At 38.8% G+C, this 20,965-nt stretch overlaps 1 protein-coding gene across 4 annotated transcripts in view; it reads right to left on the bottom strand.

The window, feature by feature from the left end:
• The window catches only part of LAMA2 (laminin subunit alpha 2), a 490,975-nt gene that overhangs the window by 107,054 nt on the left and 362,956 nt on the right, over window positions 1-20,965 (bottom strand). For 3 of the 4 annotated variants that reach the window (XM_075063935.1, XM_075063937.1, XM_075063938.1), the window contains 6 exons: window positions 20,760-20,894; window positions 19,568-19,692; window positions 14,970-15,056; window positions 13,451-13,644; window positions 3,134-3,276; window positions 2,499-2,597 (listed from right to left, as the gene is read on the bottom strand). In XM_075063935.1, coding sequence (XP_074920036.1) covers window positions 2,499-2,597; window positions 3,134-3,276; window positions 13,451-13,644; window positions 14,970-15,056; window positions 19,568-19,692; window positions 20,760-20,894 — 783 coding nt within the window. The remainder of the gene's footprint in view (window positions 1-2,498; window positions 2,598-3,133; window positions 3,277-13,450; window positions 13,645-14,969; window positions 15,057-19,567; window positions 19,693-20,759; window positions 20,895-20,965) is intronic. The other variant, XM_075063936.1, reaches the window with a different exon arrangement.

Raw genomic sequence — 20,965 nt, 5'->3', positions numbered from 1 at the left:
TGTCAACTGTTGGGAATAGGCCACATTCACTCAACTCGGTAAGCAACTCTCATCTTTTCATGTGCTGTATATTTATACCTGCCTACTGTATTTTCCACTCCATGCATCGGATGAAGCGGGTTATAAGCCCACAAAAGCTTATGCCCAAATAAATTTGTTAGTCTCTAAGGTGCCACAAGGACTCCTCATTGTTTTGGCTGATAAAAACTAACATGGCTACCCCTCTGAAAAGGATTCAAAGACTCTGAGGCCAGAAGGGACCACTGTGATCAACTAGTCTGACTTCCTGTGTAACAGTCCATAGAACTTCCCCAAAATAATTCCTAGAGCAGATCTTTTAGAAAAACATCCACTCTTGATTTAAAAATTGTCATTGATGGAGAATCCATCACCCTTGGTAATTTCCTCCAGTGGTTAATTGCTCCCATTTAAAACGTTCAACTTATTTCCTGTCTGAATTTGTCTAGCTTCAACTTCCAAGCCCTTGGACCATGTTATGCCTTTCTCTGCTAGACCAATGAGCCCAATATTACATATTTGTTCTCCATGTAGATACTTATAGACTGTAATCAGACCTATATACTTCCAGCAGTGGTCACCCCAGTGCCAAATACAGAGGTAAAATAATTTTTTTACTGCTACTCAAAATTCTCCTCTTTATGCATCTCCTGATCACATTAGCTTTTTTGGCTCCTGTGTCACACTGGGAGTTCATGTTCAGCCCCACCACAACCACCATTTCTTTCTCAGATCACTGCTTCCCATGATAGAGTCCCCCATCACGTAATTATGGCCTACATAATCTTTATCCCTAGATGTATATATTTACATTTAGCCATATTAAAACATGTATTTTTGCTTGCACCCCATAATACAAAGTGATCCAGATCGCTCTGAATGAGTGAGCTACTCTCTTCATTATTTAACAATCCTCCAACTTTTGTGTCATCTGCAAATGCTATCAGTGATTTTATGTTTTCTTCCAGGCCATTGATAAAAATGTTAAATAGCGTATGGCCCAGAACTGATCCCTGCAGGACCCCACACAAGCTTGATGATGGTTCTCCATTTACAATTACACCTAGACACTTGTCAGCGAATTTTGAATCCATTTACTGTGTACCATGTTAATTTTATATCGTTCTGGTTTTGTGATCAAAATGTTATGCAATATCATTGAATGCCATACCGAAGTCTAAGTATATTACGTCAACACTATTACCTTTATCAACCAAATTTGTGATCTCATCAAAAAAAGATATCAAGTTCATTTGACAGCATCTGTTTTCATAAATTCATGTTGATTTCATTAATAACATTACCCTCCTTTAATTCTTTAATTGAATCCCATATGAGCTGCTCCATTATCTTGCCTAGAATTGATATCATGCTGACAAGCCTAATAATTACCCATGTCATCCCATTTACCCTTTTCAAAAATTGGTACAACATTAGCTTTCTTCCAGTCTTGCAGAATTTTCCCAGTGCTCCAAGACTTATTGAAAATCAACATTAAAGGTCCAGTGAGCAATTCTGCCAGCTCTTTTAAAACTCTTGGATGTAAGTCATCTAGACCTGCTGCTTTAAAAATATCTAACTTCAGAATAATCTGTTTAATATCCTCCAGAGATACTAGCGGAATGGAAAGAATGTTATCATAACCATACAATAAGACTATATCATCTCTTTTCCCTCAAATACAGAACTGAAATATTTACTGAACATTTCTACCATTTCTGTATTATGATAGATAATTTTACCATTTCCATCTAGTAATGGACCAAATTCCATTGTCAGGATTCCTTTTGTGCCTAATATATTTTAAAAACTCCTCCTTATTGTACCTGACTTGGCTGGCCATAGATTTCTCCTTTTATCCATTCCCTTATCAATTTCCTACAATTCCTAACTTCTGATTTATATTCATTACCATCAACCTCCCTTTCCTTCCATTTATTATGCGTGTTATGTGTTACATGATTCTGCAAAAATCCAAAGACTGCTCAAGAGGCAACATTTCAATGCAGAGGGAAATGAGAGAAATCTACTAACTCACTTGCTGAAGGACTCTATTTTCCAAAGACAGGCTCCAGCCACAGGAGTCACTCTGTGATAATCTGGAGGTTTAACCTGTTGGTTTTGTAAAATAACTCCTAGCAGCAACTCTTTTGAGACTTGTTCATATTTGCCACAATAATGGCTCTCTTTTGTTTAGCACTATCTTTCTCAAATCCTTTCATTCTTGCTGAGTACCTGCTTCTGCTTACATTATATGTTTATGTGAAAAGAACACATCTCAACATAATGCCCCCCCCAAAAAAAGACGATATCGGGGAGGGGTGGGGAACGATTTGAAACTGGCACTTTGGGAGTGAAAAGTGATTTATAATTCAGCTATTCATTCATGTTTAATTCGTCTTCAAAAAGAATTTTGTCTGTCACTTAGAAGCACCCCTTTAAACAACCTCTAGCTTTACCTCAGAATGCTACAGACTTACTCTTGTCAGTAGCTCGTCCATCTCTGTCACGAGGGTATCCAGGTTTTTTTGTGCCAAGTGAAGGAGTCTCTCTGGTGCTCGCTGAGGTGATAGCAAATGCTGGGGGGAAAAAAGCATTTCATGGATTGCAGGGCTTCAGAAATAATGGAGGGAAGAAACATCAAAGCTTTCTTCTCATTGCAGATGCAACTCCTTTTTTGACACTAATGACTAATGTCACACCCATTCAAAACTGTTTACTCAGAGGTCCTGACAGCTTTAAATCTTTTAATGTGGGATATAAAATATATGCATGTGGTAGAGTATACAGTGCACTCACTACAATGTAACTGCTCTATGGACTGTTAACAAGAATACTATTTATTTTTACTAGAATTTCTTTTCATTGTCTCTATGCCTGCCATATATTTCCTTCCATCCAAGTGAACAAACATAAATTACTACTGCATGATTTACTTATTAGCATAAGTCAAAATACATAATTTTAATAACTATTTACCAACTGTGACAAGTTTGAAGCAATTAAACCTTTAATTTTTCTTTTTCCCTACTTCTAGCTGTTGTTATGTGTACAGGCAAATGTATACATGTTTGTACTGAATCCTTGGATTGATGTATGTGTGGTGTGCATATACCTTTAATTCCTGAGTTGTGTTCTCAAAGCCATACAGCATTTTATATGGAGGAGGCAGCGGGCCACTGAGATTGACACTCAGAGTCATCTGGTTTAGTCGATCCAAGTCGCTTAGAAGGAGTCCTATGCATTCATCATCACAAACTGTGGGAAGGACAGAGACAGTAAAGCGTATTTATTCCTGCTAAGCATTTAAGGCAGATGTTTGAGTCAGAAATCTTTTACAGTACACTTACAATTCTGTGAACGAAAATGCCACCAATCTCAGATAATTAAACCCAACAAATGTCTGGTACTAGAAAAAAATATGAAAACAATAACTAGGGAATATTGCCTAGAACTTGATAATGGGACAGTATGATATAAAACCTATAAAGTTAAATTAGTAGTCTTACCTGGGATAAAGAGGGGAAAAATTACACATTATAGACTAGCTTGTACAAAATCCTAATTTAGGTGAGCAGTTTAGAGGAAGTCTTGAGAAAGCAGGCAGGTAATTCAGCAAATCTAAAGAGCACTAAAAAAAAAAGAACTATGGATTGTGCTGCCATGTATTTGAATAGATGCAAACCTCTTGAATTCATGTCATTATTTACTTTATAGTCACACCACACATAACAGCACGGTCAAGCAAGTTAAACTGCAATGCAGATTGCAAAAAGGGTCAGTATGAAAATGCTGATCACTTCCCATTATTTAGTGCTTTCCTCTATCTCATTTCATTATTCAGATTATAATTTATTTGACTGTTGTGTACTGCATATGCCTTAAAGGCGTTTGAATCTTTTCTCCCCAGTACTATATCATCCATTAAAAGAAGCTCACATAACCTTATAGTCTAATGTTATTCACCTGTAGACAGAAAATTATTCACCTTGTAAACAGAAAATTATGGGTATGCCTCTCTAGGAGTATGAGTCTCTCATCATCATGCACAAACGTGTTACATAGGTTCAGTAAAGCTATACAGCATTTCGGAAGGTGGAGTAATTGTGAAACAATGAATACACTGGGGATGCCAAGAGACACAGAGGGCTGTGCCTAAAAGTTTACAAGGATGTAATTATCTCACTCAACAACACCCTTTTAAGCTGCCTAATGGGTAGGAAACCATTAAGCAAAATGTGCATCTTTGTAAAAATAGGATGTCTGGTAGATGATTTTCAATGCAGAATGACAGTTTCATCTGAAATCTATTGTTCTGTGTAGATTAAATCTCCTCTGCTTTTCATAATGTTCAGTCACAGTCATCAGAATGTTCCCTCATTCTAAATCAGGTGAGGCCAGTGGAATTGTGAAGCAGGGGATTGGTCCAATTGTGGATGTAGAAAGAAGAATGGATACTGGTTTAATACACCAAGGAGCTACTTGGAGAGGCATGACAGAAAATGGATGTTGGTTTAGTGCAGCAAGAAGTATGTAGGCTAGCCACATTGGAAGGAGGATAGATATTGTCATTTGATGAGTTCCTTTCTTCATTTAAAAGCAGCAAAGAGTCCTGTGGCACCTTACAGCAAAGCGTCCTGTGGCACCTTATAGACTAAAAGACGTATTACCCAAGTGGGTATTGTGGTAATAGCCTACTGTCCCAGATCTGGACTTTAGCGTCCAAAATCTGGGTGCTTACCTGAAACTCCCCCAAGCTCACTACCAGCTTGGATATTCTCGCTGCCACCAGGTCAGGAATCTATAGGGCCTGACCCCCCTTTCCTCTCTCTGGTGTCCCCAACCCTTCCTTGGAGGAACCCCCAGATTCCCAATCCCTTGGAGTCTCAGAAGCAGGAGAGATAACCCCTTCCCCCCTCCTTCCCAGGCTTCCTCCTGGTCTAGCTTGCCGCGTACCAAGAAAACCTTGTTTTTCTGCTTCCCAAGAGATAAGCGTTCATTCCCTCAGGACAATTAAGATGCAAAATACCAACAGCCTTGGCTTTGGCCTTTCCTTCTCTGTCTTCCCGTGAGGAGACAGCTACCTGACGGTACAGAAATCCTATCCCTTTACCTCACTAGGAAAAGAAACTCCCACCAGTTTTCAAAAGAACTTTATATAAAAAAGAAAGAAAATACAAAACAATAATCTTGCAAATTAAGCCAGAAAAACTCAATACAGGCTCTTGCTTATAAGAAAAATATGAAAAAACAGTCTGATTTAAAAAAGATAGCCCGATTAAACCAGTCCAACAAATCAACATACATGGTAAATACACACAAAAGCCCTTCATCATAGCCCGAATTACTTTGCTTTCCTTTGTTACTCACAGATGTTTAGGAGAAACTTTGAGATAAGGTGGAGTTAGAAGAAAGCTTGTCCCTCACAGCCGAGAAGCAACAAAGACACACATCACACATCTGTAACATACAACACAAAGCTCTTCATAGCCGAATTACTTTGCTTTTCCTTTGTACCGTCACAGACTTTTTAGTAGAATATTTGAGATAAGAGGGAGTTAGAAGGAAACTTGTTTACCCAAGCCGAGAAAAAAAAAACAAACAAAAGACCCCGAGTATACAAATTCTCCCGCCCCTGACTTTTAAACAATCCAGTTCTCTGATTGGTCCTCTGGTCAGGTGTTTGGTTACCCTTTCCAGGTAAAAGAAACTTAACCCTTACCTTACCTATCTACTTATGACAGGTATTCACCCATGAAAACTCATGCTCCAATACGTCTGTTAGTCTATAAGGTGCCACTGGACTCTTTGCTGCTTTTATAGATCCAGACTAACCTGGCTACCCCTCTGATACTTTCTTCATTTAATTGTTCCCCCTACGTCTCAATAGTTTGTTGCTTGAGATGAAGCGCCTTATAATTATTCTAGTGAAGGCTCTTATATTTTGGTTTATGCCTGTATGTCAAAAAGTCTATTACTGACCCACCTCTTGTAATCTGTGTGTTTAGAGAGAGAAAACATATTTCCACAAGCTAAAGGCATGTTTTACAGCAAGCTGTGTGTTCTACATATCAACATCTGTCTCCTAATTGGTCAAGAAGACACACAGATCTGATAGCCATTTTGGGGGGCGTAAATCCATTGCCTAAGAGAAATACAGTGTTCTTTTAAAGTGTGGGGATTTTTTTAGGGATATTTTATTTTATTCTGATTTATTTTATTCTGTATATTACATAAGACAATAAGAAATTTCTAATTGCCCTCAATATTTTTGAAGAGACTAGAAATTAAAATGGGTTGCAAGTTAAAACCAAACTTAATTTACCGTAACAGGAAAAATTTGAATAGCTTATAATATGAAGTATTCTCAATGAATGAACAGCTGTCATTTGATAAGTTTTCTGTGAGCAAGCGATATGAATTAACACCTCTTGCTTGATAATCGGGCTGAAAAGATGAACTACATCAAGTCGGGACCACAGCTGAGGAGAAGAGACAGTTACTCCAATACACAGTCTGAATGTACTTGAGCAATAGCAAAGGTTTCAAAAGTATGAATGTATTTTATACGACTAAATGTTTCCAAAGCTTTATCTATAAAACTGTCAGCATAAATCACTGTCTAATATTAACAAATGCAACTTTAAATTCAGATCATTATAACAGTGCACAAGTGTAAGGGGCCAATCATGCCCTCACTATTACAATCTTTTCGGCTGGCAATTAATACAAAATATTGTATTTTCAGTTTTTACCACAATCTCTCATGCATAATATGTACTGTAAATATTCTGATTTACCTCCTAGTGAAAGGCGTCTCAGAAAGCATGTATACCAAAGAAAAATGGTTTCACAAAACACTGATCTCATAATAAATGACACTTTTAAGATATATGTTTTACAGACATCTACCCACTTACCTATTTTAAGTAAAAAAGCAAAAGATAATGATAATGGAATCAGATTTTTTTTCAATACACACAGATCAGATCATATTTTAAAGGCTTTCCATCAAGTCTTCCTTTTTCTGGAATTCCTTTGTATGGCATAAAGATCTCACAAGATCTCTCATTCTCCTCTGTTTATTTTCTCTTTCTTAACGTTCAAGCCCTCATATGACATGGAATTTCCATTACAAAAATACCCACATGGAATATTCTAATAATGATCCAAAACACTGTAGTAAAACCACTGTCAGCTCTAGTGTGTTGAATCATTATACAGCGCTATATCTTTTAAAGGTTTTTTCTGGATGAGCAGGGCAGAGACGGATTCACTCCTGAGGTGATGGATGCTGATACTTTTTTGTAAAAGTGAATGCTTCAGAGCAAGGCAAACCCAGTGTCTGGGAGCATAATTTTGTTCTTAGTACTACAAATACCTCAAGTCTAATATACCACTCTCCCTACGTGTGCAGAAAACCCATTCACATCAGTGTAAGTTCTGCATGACAAAAGAGAGCAAAATATTATGGCTGAAATTGGCATTGTGTAACTGAACCCAGAATTTTGTCTTAAATATTATCATCACCAACAAAGTGCCAACACATCATATTACACAGAGTTATTTCCCAGTTTAAGTATAAGGGAAATCCATGGAATCTCTGATATCACTATATGGCAACCTCTGATAATTATTGCTTTTTTAATGTTGACTACTATCTACTCCTCTTTCTGCAATCCCAGGCACTGCCAGTACAGAGAGTGGCAGGGTGAAGCTGGAATCAATCCCAAGTGTCTTTCTTGATTGTGCAGAGCACTCACTAAACTAATCAATCTTATATAATCTCTACCCCTTTTTCATTACGGAAAAAGAAGTGAAATCCTGGTTTCATTTAATGTATTTGGAGTTTTCCCATTAACCTCATTGGAGGTAGGATTTCACCTGTGATCTCTGTGTCTCCAAATTTTGGGAAAACTCAGACCCAGATGTGGGTCAAAATTTTATGGCTCAGGTTCACTTCCATTCTCCACCGTTCATAATCCCCCATTTGTTGCAGATGGCTGAGACTCAATAGCTACCGAGATTTAAACATTCAGAGGCTGGTGCAATGGTTTTCAAACTTTTTGCTTTCATAACCCCATTTTCAGACTTATTGCTTTGTGCCACCCCAGAAAGGATGCAGGATGGTATTGTGCTGTCCTCTGCACAGCGTGACTTCACATGAGCCATACATGTGAAGATGCCACATGGAGTACGCCATTTTGTAGAGAAAAAAGGCATCCTCCTCACACAGGATTGCAATTCTAGCTGCTGACGATGCTACACCATTGCTGGGGAATTTGGGAATTGCTGGGCTGATGGCAGGACATTTACTCAAATTTTCTCTCTCCAGTAGTAGAGCGCAGGTTTGTTGTCTACATGGCGTAGTGCAATGTCCATCTCTTTTCACAGGGTTACATTAAATAAAAAAAATTCTATATAATTAAATATCTTTTCCAGCTTCTCCATTTGTTGTACATTTTTTCCCTTTCCCTTTTATTTTTCACTCTTTCATTTAAGTCCTTGTTTGCACATTAGTACCATGTTGGGAGCTTATATTTGAGGATAAGGATTTGTTGTTTAAATATTGCTGCAGATCTCAAAATATTGTGACTAAACTTTTACAGATGAGTCTGAATTGTACATATAACTGATCCCCTGAAAAGTGCTTAATAGGTGAATTATTATTTTATTATTTTTTATGGGTATTACAGCAAAGCCTAGATGCTCTTATCAGGATTGGGCCAATCAGGATTGTGCTAGCCACTGTGCAAACACACAAAGTCTTAGCTCCTGTCCAGATGAGTTTACAATCCAAGGCCCTAATTCTCCAATGACTCACTCATGACTTTATGCATTCTGGGCAGTCCAGTTGAAGTTTCTAGAACTACTCACAGAGCGTAAAGTTAAGCATTGTAAGCCTTTGCAGGATCAGGATCTAATTTAAGATAAGATGCAACAGACTATAGACTGATTGAAATGAATGGAAATATTTTCATTGACTTCAGTAGGCTTTGGCTCAAGCCATATTGGAGGAGAAAGGGGGAGGGAGGACAAGCGTGAGAACTTTAGGAACTCCGAGTTACATATTGTGGCCATGTGCACAATTTTAAGTTTTTATGCCCAAAACCAACTAATGCAGGTGAAAGGGCAGAGAGCTGCAAAAAGACAACACCCGTACACTGAGTTACTCATGGGCATAAAGGATTGCGGCCATCCCTGTTTAACTCCAACATAGAAGTACATATTTCTGAAATATAGTGGTTACTGTCAAAAGGTCAACTTTTACACCCCCATCCCCGAGATACCACAACTAATGTCTATTACAAGTAGGATATTGTGTTGTTTGTATCTCTGACACCGGGCTGTGGTAGCTGTCAGTCAATGGTGACATTTTATAGTGGTGAAAAATACATAGATATTTTTATTATTTAACATCATAGGGGTGCCTAAGCAGAGTAAATTATTACAAATTAAAACTAATATATGTGAGCAATTAGAGAAAATCTGGGGGAAAATCTTTCGTATTTGAAATTAAACAATTTGTTCCCAGCATCATTAAAAATAAGCTCTGTTGCTAATTTTCTAATTGGTTATGAAGGCTACTGTTTGTTTGAACTAAAAGGGGACAATAAGACATTAGAACTGGATTACCTGAGAACACAAATTTCAAAGATCATGTATATTAATTAGTATGGAGGCCTCTTCAGCATGATACTGAGCATACAAACTCTTCACTCCCAGGAATTTTTGAAAATCTGATGGTTTCAGCTGGAACCAATCAGTTGGGGGCAATGATATTAGTGACAAAATTACTCATTTAAAAATAAATAAATAGCGTAGAATGAATTCAGAGGCATACTAGGCTATTTTGACTATTGAACTTCTCAGAAGAAATTTATTTTTGGATATAATTTTTCTCATCATTGCTCTACCTGTTCATCAGACTGGACCTAACATTGTTTTGTTCTGGAAGTGTAATAAGGAGCTTTATTCCATGTGTCTATGCTATCCACATGTAATTATCTTTCTGTTATTGTGTGACTGTAAACAAATTCTTCCCTTTGTACAACAATTGTATGTTTTAAAAAATCCCCTTTTTTCCATTCTGCCTGTGGCTCTCCAAAATATAATTATTACAAAACATCACAGACAAAAATGCCAGCTACTAAGCAACAAAAATGATGTTATGAAATAGTTGCTAGACAAGATGACACTATATTGTAAATAAACAAATTTTATGTTCAGTCAAAAATATGATTATTTAAATGCAAATGCACACTTCTCTGTTGTTTATTTTTTGCCTAGTCACTTTAAATTGTTCCACCATTAAGATGTTTAGTTTAGCTTCCAAAAAATTAATTAGTAGAATCATTTGGTGTTAATGATCCAAAATCAATGGACAAATATTAAACATGATAGACCAAAGTGTTAATAGTTTAACAGGACTATGCTTTAAATTTATATTACTTTTATGTGTGTGTATGTATATTTGCATTAAGCTAAACCATTTTAAAACCATCTAATAACCTAGGACTTTAAATCACAATTATCACCAATGCACCAATATTTAAAAATGAAATTATTGAAGGGAAGAAAAATATCCAGGCGAATACTCATATCATTTGTTTGAAATACTGAATGTATATAATATTCCTTATGCGGCATTAATTTGCACTATTTTAGTCACTATTAGTCACTTAATCAATATTATTATGGTTTTTATTACAGTTGAAAGTGGTTAGCCATAAGAGTTTTATTGCATTTTCCGGAGAAAAAAAAATGTTTTATACACGCAAGCTGAAGGATAACAACATAAAGGGGCCAAATCCTCAGCTGCACCAGAGCTAAACTGGGTACAGCTGTGGGCTTGGGGAGGAGGACAAAGCCTCAGAGCTTCTCTAAATGATGCCTCTCTGCAATGGCTCATGGTGGGCCCTTTGACAGCTGGTGATCAGTGGAGACCAGCAGTGTATCACCAATACTTCTTGTGTCTGTTATGCCCCTAGAATGCCCTCGATGGGCTAGGAGGGAGAAGCATAGAGCTGGCTATATTGTTTCTAGGCTACCTGGGGTTTCCACTATGGCTGGGGAATAGGCAACCTGCCACTGGAGCAGGCAGACCTGTGGAAGTGGGGAGTAGAGTGATATCTGATTTATATTATTCAATACTAATCTCCTCTGGTGCATAACTAGGAATAATGTGGGTCACATATTAAAACATATTAGAGAAAATACCTCTGTTTTTACATTTGCAAGTTGGCACTTCTACATGCAATTTTGAGCTTTGTGTGTGCAAATGCTAAAACCCATTTGCACATGCAAACTCAGTCCTAATATTGTTTTGTATTTATGCAAGTCATTTGCATACACACAAAAATACAAGCTGAGTTGAGGCTGCACTGACAATTTTGTCTATATTTCTAATAAGTAACACAATAACCACAGACTTATTTTTCCTTAGTATTGCATGAATACAGTGTATTGTATTTTACAAATTATCATTGACTTCACTGGGAGTTTTGGATGTTCAGCATATCTGAAAATTAGACCTCTTCCATTTAGGTACCTACCTATGGCTTTAGATGGCTTACTTTAGATGCCACACTGGAAAATACGGTCAATGTTGTATAGGTAAGTAGCTGTATACAGCATGGCTTGATGGTCCATTGCCCTGCACCTTGTGCTGTCATTGATAACACTGAAGAGAGGGCGTAGAACACTGCCATTCCGATTTGGTAGCATTTTACGTGCACTTTACTCTCACATTGCATCAATGTAAATGAAAAGACAAGGTGCAGGACAACAGAGAACCAAGCCCTATAACATTGGGGTATATTGGGTCTGTCTATCATTCTCTCTAATATATGAAGATATTAACAGACTTATACAGAGAGTGTAGCGTCCTTTTTCAGCACTTACTGAAGTTTCCCACCTAGCTCTCTGTTCACTGACAAGACACTGTTGGCCCCTATGCAGTGGGAGTACTACTTTCAACAGAGCCAGCACTGTATGCACACTTATAAATCTCATCCTGCCAGATTCTGAGCACTTCCTGAGAGATGCTGAAAGCCCAAATGACTGCAATGTTCTGCACCTGACAGCATCAGACCCGTTATGCCTAGTATACTTTAAACAGGACTCCACTATTTGAAAGACATACTTAGCTCTTGACGGATATGAGCTGTTACATTATTCCATGTCAATTTTAGGTTTTTAGGCTATTTTGCATTGTTTGTGTTGCACGGTTGCAATTTGTCCTGATTACATATTAGCTGGTTTAATGGTAACGATTAAATGAGTACTCCAGGATTTTACCCAACATGGAAATAAATCTGAGTTTTATGGTGCCTATCTGCTTTGATCTTATATGAGCCTCACATGAAAAGATAATCACAAAATGAAAAAAAGCTTCAATTAAAATTCAATAACAAAATAAAATTCAGATAAAACATTAAAACCAGTTCATTGTGCCCTGCCAATATATTCAAGTACGCACAGAATAAAAATCTTATATACCAGGGATTATTGGATCCCTATCTGTATTCTGTTTTAAATGGAACAATGATGTGAAGGCCTGGAGGGGGAAAATAATCACAATTAAATTAGTTCCTATTCATTTTCTTTTTTAAAGAAAATGCCTTATGTCAGTTCATGACTGACTAAGTGTCCAAGAATATGTTCTGCAACCTGATTTTTACGTGCGTTTGATAACACATAAGGAATTATCATAGAAAAATGAAACTCTGAGCTCAGAACAAACATAATATCCAATTTCATGGAAACCAAATTCCAAAAAATAATAAAAGAGAAGACAATCTGAACACATAAAAACTGAAAGCAAGGGCAAAAAGTATGAGTTTTGTATAATGTAACTCAATGGTGTTTTAGGCTGGATTGGCTATTCATTTTATCTTTAAAACAAAAGACATTCTTTGTTCCTGAATAGATTGTACCCTGACTTCTTCTATCTTCTTGATTTCAACAGGAGGTTGTGAACCAGCATGTCCAAGGCTTTCTATAAGCCTTGATGAATACTTTTCAGAGTCTATGTATGATTCATGGCAAAAAGCAGTGGAGCTGCTAATTAAACATTTAGGAGCATACTAAAATATTCAATAAACCCAGATCTTTAATCTGTCACAGTAGCATCCCCAACCTTTGGCAAAACTGCAAACTTTGAAACTGACTAAAAGAAGTCCCTCAGAGCCTTGTTGTGGATTTTCAATTATGCTATTAAACTGTACTGAAGATTTTCCGAGCAGCTTGAGGCTTGTGAAAATGGGAGACCAGAATGCTAGGGAAATGAGAAGTCTCGTGGATATTTTCAGAAAAACAAACCAAAACAGCTACAGAATCGACTGGCACCACAGCAAGATTCAGCTCTGGAGATGCAACACAAACCACCATGAACACCCCCTGACCCCCAAGGTAATGTTAGTATACGTACAAATGCACTCCATGCCATCACGCACATGCTGGTGCTTGCAGCCTGCACAAGTCCACCCTGTGGATTCAGGTTTGCAGGTGCACTGTCCGGTGACAGGGTCACAGGGGATAGGCAGTGAACCGTACGGATCACACTCACATTCTTGGCAGGACCCTCCTGGAGTTCTTGGGTCACCGGAGAAGCCAGGGGAACATCTAGACATTATAAATACGAATACAGATTTGGCCTCTTAAGAATGCATAGCGTATTATATTTATCTTGTCTGCAGTTGCCAAGACTATACCAAGTTGAGTGCCCAAAAGCACAAGTCTTGAGTTTCGGGGTTTTTTGGCACTTTATGAACCAATATATATTTATGTAAGGGAAAAATCTGCATATTGCCTGACCAGCTAATTATAGGCACAATCCTGTAATCAACATGTGGGTTTCAATCAGGGCAGCAGGATTGGGCAAAAGTGGTGCCAAGGCCTAATGCTCTGAGAAAGTTTTGCAGACACTCAAGCCCCATCAAAAGTAAAACTCTACAACAGACTAACTTGAAATCTCCCTCCACGATCTACCTTTTACCAAGAGACTTCCAAATTCTCCCCAAGAAACCACCTGGCTGTTGTGTTTAAAAGTGAAATTTGTACTAATAATCTCCTGCTAACTGTGATCAGCTTATTCATACTGTGTTATGTAGCTATTTGTTGTTATGGGCAGAACAACTGCAGTCTCTCTGGTTATTAGTAAATCTAACTGTAAATTTCTTCTTTGTGGTCAAGGTCAAGAAGGCTTCACTAATAGTGAAAAAGGGAATTTTAGGATGACATCAGGACAATTTATATATAAAAAATAAAATTCCCCTCTCACCCCTATGGGTGGTATGTGTCTTTCTTAACCTCGGGTCCTCTACATAATTTTAGATAAATATATCATTTTCTTTAGATCTTGGAGTACAATGAAAAAGAACATGGAGTAAAAAAAGACTAAGCCAGGGGTAGGCAACCTATGGCACATGTGCCAAAGGTGGCACGCGAGCTGATTTTCAGTGGCACTCTCATTGCCTGGGTCTTGGCCACCAGTCTGGGAGGCTCTGCATTTTAATTTAATTTTAAATGAAGCTTCTTANTTTACTTTACATACAACAATAGTTTAGTTATATATTATAGACTTATAGAAAGAGACCTTCTAAAAACGTTAAAATGTATTACTGGTACATGAAATCTTAAATTAGAGTGAATAAATGAAGACTCAGCACACCGCTTCTGAAAGGTTGCTGACCCCTGAACTACACCAATAGAATTTTAGCATTAATAATAATGAGTTTATCCACTGTCAACTTACAATAGAAATTGAAAAACTACCTGATAAATCCAATTTTTAAACCATACATAGAAGAGGCAATAACTTGTCAAAATAAGCATATTTAGAAGATGCTGAGTTGTTTATTGACATCCATTGAAAGGCATTATGCCTATTTCTACATTGTTCCCTTTCTAATTCTTTCTCTCTATCTCAGACCACACAATTACCATACCTTTCACAGTACTGGCCTTCATATCCAGGTGGGCAAGCGGTACACCGGTAATCACTGAGACCTTCCGCAACACAAGAAGGGCTAAAGCTAAACCGGGGGTGAAAAAAGAATAAAAAGCCATTTCTACTGTACTCCATTTATATGCCATCTCACTCTAAGCAGCTGTACAAGACCAATAATAGAGTCTGCTCTTCAATGTTAATATCAGGAATTTCTTACCCACTATGTACCTCCTATGTGCATCTAGTGGAGAGATACTCATCAGTGATAACAATTCTTCTGTAAGTCCCTAGCTGTGATGTGAATGATGTCAAAGGGTGAGCAGCGAAGGGAAAAATTCTGCTATTTTTCCAGCAACAGTAAATTTGCCCACCTCAGCCTCACTTTGCTGATTTCCATGTCTCATAGACTCATAGACTCGTAGGTCAGAAGGGACCAATATGATCATGTCCTCTGGTCCTTGTTTTGTAATGTAGCGCCTGGTGGTGTGTATGGGTGCCTCTGCTCTCTAATGGATAGAATCAGAGGTGCTGAAGTGTTACTTCTTCTTCTTCTGATTATTATTTATTATTATTATTACCATAATGCCTAGGATTTCTAGTTGTGGACCAGGACACCACTGTGCTAGGTGCTGTACAAACAGAACAAAAAGATGCTCCGTCTCCTGGCAAACCACAGCCGCTGGGAACTGCAGGTGGCCATGCCTGTGGATGGTCAATATAATCACACTGGTTTAAATTACTTAGGTAATTTATTTAAACTACAATACAATGGCTGGAGAATGGGAGCGAGGAGCACTAGGGGAAATCCCCAAACCCCAACCAGTAATGTAGCTAGGTTTGACCCTTAATTTCTAGTTATCAGTCAAGCAATATATGCAGCCATATGCTCAGTGTTACATCACAGGCAACTGAAGAGCAAGTGAGGGCTGGGGAATCAAACTCACAATTTACATTGGTTACTGACCATCACCAGACAGGTCAGTAGCAAACAGTTCATGGATCATACTTTTTCAGTCCAAAAATTTAAATGAGTTCTAATCACTAAAGCACCATAAGCATTTATAAGGCCATACTGTCCCTTTATACCACTCTGGCAATGTGAAGGAGCCTTAAAAATTTTACACCTGTTTTATACTTCTGGGGGAATTCACAAAGAACAATGGCAACAACTGACTAAGTGGGCAGGCTGCTACATTCTGCTCTGCCGAAGGGGACAGAACCTGTCCCATGCCTGCCTCCTCAGAAACACCCCAAAGACCTGTCCCTCCACGCCGAGCATGCCACAATAGTGTGTAAGAGGGTCATAATGTCTCTCTCTTACATGTATGACTGCCCAGTCCCCCTCCCTTCCCAGCAGTGATTTATGTCTCTACTAGCTGCTCCAGGCCTGTGCCTGTGCTGCTGGGGAGGGATGGGTGAGCACTCTTCCAGCTTCCCTTTTCTTTCCCATCAGAAGTCATTTTTCTGTGGGGAAACAAATAAATCTGTGGGGGACATGAATTCTGCACATGTGCAGTGATGCAGAATTCCCCCAGGAGTAGCCAGCAGCCTAACTGTTGTCAAGTTTTTAGTAGGCATCATGGCAAAGGAAAGTTTGAAGGAGGGTTTTGAAGGCGTTTAAGAAGGTAGCTTTGAGACTGTTTACAGGGAGTGCCTCCCAAGCATGAATGGCAGCAAGAGAGAAAGCACAAAGGTGTTTGTTTGAAAATTTAAATAGCGCATAATGGAGGCTGATGTCATGAGCTGATTTGGAGGTGGGGTTTGACATCTTGATAATGGGTGAGAGATGATAGGCAGCATGTGGAGAGGCCATGTAAGGCCTTAAGAGTGAAGATGAATAGTTTATGTTTGGTGTGACAGAGAAAAGGAGCCAGTAGAGAGATGCAAAGAATAGAATTGACATGGTCAAAGTGAATGGCTAGGAAAACTATCTTTGCAGGAACATTTTTGAATAGATATGAGCAGGACAAAACTATGTTTGTCAGAGAAAAGGATATTGCAGTAATCAACACATGAGATGAACAAGAGTTTTAGTTGTGTGCATGGATAGGAAAGGCCATTATCTTAGGGCTTGTCTTCATGAGTAATTGATGCCAAGGTTTCGGCCTAAGAGGCAGGCAGAATGGTGGTGCTGGGAGAAGGCCTTCGGAAGTGAGGGGTAGATTATGAGCTCTGTTTTAGCCATGTTGAGTTTGAGCTGACAGCTAGACATCCACAAGGAGATGTTAGAGAGAGGCTGAGATTTCAGCTGAGACAGAAGGAGACAGGCCTGGAGTAGAGAGGTAGATCAGTGAGTCATCAGCAGAGAGGTGACAGCTGATTCTTTGTTTGTGGATGAGCATACCCAGAGGTATGGTGTAGAGGGAGAAGAGAAGGGGACCCAGGACAGAGCAGGATGAGGCAGAACCTCTTGAAGACACTCTGAAGGAGCAATCAGAGAGGGAGGAGTAAAATCAGGATAGGATAGAGTAACAGAAGCCAAGGGAGGATATGATTTCAAGAGAAGCATGGTTGATGATGTTAAAGATGGCTAACAGACCAAGAAGCATGGGTATGGAATACTGGTTCTGAGCTTTGACTAGGAAGAAGTCATTAAAGACTTTGGCAAAATTGTTTGTGATGATCACACATTCTTGCCCTAATACTACCCTAATGAAAGAATAATATCTTTTAGCTCAAGCAGTGAATGTGTGTATTTTAGATGCAGAATATAATGAGTTCTGTTCGCTATGCCATATGCATATGGTAAATTGGTGACTGTAGTGTGTACCCGTGAAATATGTATATAGTAGCGTACTGTTGGGATATTAGTAAGTCAGGATCCTGTACTCACAGTTTAAAAAAAAAAAAGAGGGGTGGTGGTGGCTAAGCTAAGCATTAAAACGGTGCAGTGCTACAAAATGTATCCAAGTATTTGTGCAGGGAAATGCCAAACCAGATTAATGCTGAAAAAGCACTGAGGTGGTGGTGACCCAGAACTCCTCCATTTGGTATACTGCAGTCAGCATCCTTATAATGCATTAAATCAATAGTGCTTGAATGAGTAATAAAAATTACACCTTTGCATAAGATGTAAATAAATTGATCTACTACTCACAAACTCATTATCCAACACATTTTCAACTGCATAAAAATAGATCCACATACCCATAAGCAACTTACTCCCTCCAGTTTTTCAACTCATCATATTTGAAGCAGAATGCTGATTGTGCAGAAAAACAAAAACATCTTTAAAAATTTAAAGCCTTAAACTTAGTTGTGTTCTTGTAAAACTTTAAAAATAATTGAATTCTATTTCTTCAAAAAATGTTATCATGTCAATCTGTGTCATCCAATTACCAGCTCGTGTGTATTTCACCTATGTGTCTGCAGTTTTATTATGGGGCTACAATAGAGTGGCTGAATCTGATTCCCCCCCACTAATATTATCTCAAAGAGCTTGTAGCAAGAAAGTGGAACAAATATAATCAAGCTGGCAGTTATCAAATCCAAGGTTGAACTAATCAATACCAAAAAACATTTTCTGTTATAAATAAGGCAGGTGGACCATGTCCGGGGGGGTAAAGCTCTGCACTGCTACAGAAGAAACCTGGATTCAAGTCGCATTCAAGTCTTTCATTGGCCGGACTGATAAGACTTGGAAGAGCTACGAAGGTTGCACAGCAATTTCCTGAGGAAAAGGGAACATCTTGAATCATCCGTAAGTAATAGCTTTGGTTGATCTAGACTCAGCACCTATGAACTCTGAAAGAATTCTTGATGCCGTTTGCTTCACGTGAAAGATCAGTAAAATCTTGGGTATTGAGGATGGAAATAGGAGCCATTCCTACCCAAAAAACCAAAACCATCCCCAAAATTATCAAATGATGAAGACAGAAGATGACATCTCAAAGAGGAAGTGTACTGACCAAAGTACTTATTAGCACATCCTAAAAGTCAATCAGTGAGAAAGAACACAGAATGTGGCTTTGGAGAAAGCTGTATGGCCTCAGCCTTTCAAAAGAAAGATTATGTGCCATAAACGTCTTATAGAGGCAACAAAGAATGATTCCTGATGGCACCTTGGGCCTCCCACCACAATAACAAACAAATCTCAAGTATCAAGGTGGGAAGGTTCATTAGCATAAAGCAACCAATAAAGTGGATACTGCAATAACTGCATTGCGAATAAACTATTCTATCCTTCACAAATTGCCTAAAACTCATGTAACATTAAATAAGGAATCAATAAATTGCACAGCAGAAAGAGAAAGGCACTGTAATACATTTATACCAACACAATATATGAGCAAAAGTCTATTTATAATTCCCTTGTGGCTACATTGTACTTGAGCTCTGCTCTAGCTTCACTTACGAGAAATCTTTTGTAACACACATTCATTATCTGTGGAGCATTGCATTTTGCACCCATTATTAATTTATTCATCACTAATTAGCAAGGGAGCAGTCCCTGACTCTTTCAGCAAGATCAATTAGCGAAAGTGGATTGGACACTTTTTAGTATGCACTTATACTTTGTACAGCTGACTAAGGACACTGAGTGAGACCAAGACAATATTATTGGCTAGAAGAGGCAGTTTAATGCCACAGGCTTACTTGTTGCTGGGAATGGTCAGAGGACACGCACAAGGACGGCAGTCCTCTGGAGATCCTCGGACATTCCCATAGAATCCAACTGCGCACCTCTCACAATGATCGCCAGCAGTGTTATGCCTGCAGTTCTGTGAGGAAGAAGGGAGAAAGAAAGTAGACTGTATTTTGTTCCCAGCCCTAGGGAGTGAAACATTCTTAGACACAAGGGATCTTTTTCCCAGAATGAGTTCATTACTGTCTCTGATGCAGTTCTCACTGGAGCTGCCTTCTTTGAGACTCTCCAGAAGACATGCTGTGGGTGTTACATATGGGTTTACATGGAGGAGGAATGGACGCCTGCAACTGGCCACATGTATTCCTGCAGTTTCCCATCCTGTTCATCTATCTTTCCCTTTCTTTCTTTGCTCCAGCTGTCAAAGTAGGAGAAACAACTAACACTCCATCTTATGTGTCACCAATGCAGGCATGTTATTGTCTATCAGAATAGCATGTTGTTTATTGTGAAACAAACAGTGAGTTGCATATTGGGCTTACAGGTGTAATGGGACAATCACCTCTGGAGAGCCTCCAAGTGGCAAAGTGCAGTATCACAGTCCTTTTCTCACCCTTGGTGCCTCCTGCATGCTGCTGGCTGACCTTGATGGGTCTTCAGTGGTTTGGCCCTGTGGTCCACTCAGACAATTCAAATAAACCCTTCTGTTCAAGCTCCCAGATTAGGCCTGTCCCCTGCTTGGGGTTTATGCTCCTTTACCTGTGGCTGGCAAGGAAAGCCAGGCCTGCTCACTACTCTGGATTCCACCCAGGAACCTATAAACAGCAGGTGCATACTTCTTACTCCAGTCCATTGCAGCTATTTCCCTAGGCGCTTTGACCTAGCCCCTTTTATCTCCATTCCCCAGGTTCTCTTGTATCTCCAGCCCCAAGAGGAGCACCTTCTTCAATAGGTTTCCTGCTTCAACAAGCAGTAGTTTGGAGGAGAAAAAATACATTACATGACTGGAATCCCCAATTCAGGAAAGTCATTCTGGGAAAACTCTGAAGATAGGCTAATTTTTTTGGTCCGGCAACCTTGAAAATGTCCTCTTTTTAAAGCAAGAGATTAAAATATGTCCTCCAGATTTTCAGTTTTGGCACACAGCAGATTAATTTTAGAAGAACATAGCGCGCTAGGTTAGGAAGAGCCTATGATTTATACCTGACATATGGAGGTTTCCGGGTCACACATATTACTATGTCCATGGCATTGACATGTGGCACAGGTGCCCAGGGTTGGGCCAGGTCTCCTGCCAGATGATCTAGAAGGCAGTCTATAAAATCCTGGAGAACATGCCTACAAGAAGGAAAACAGATCATCACATAATGGACAGATACTGGGAGTACAGCAAGCTCATCTTCACCATC

This window comes from Chelonoidis abingdonii, chromosome 3, assembly GCF_003597395.2.
Source record: "Chelonoidis abingdonii isolate Lonesome George chromosome 3, CheloAbing_2.0, whole genome shotgun sequence".
NCBI lineage: Eukaryota > Metazoa > Chordata > Testudines > Testudinidae > Chelonoidis > Chelonoidis abingdonii.
Note: the sequence above shows the minus strand (reverse complement) of the source record. Positions and strands in the feature narration are given on the sequence as shown.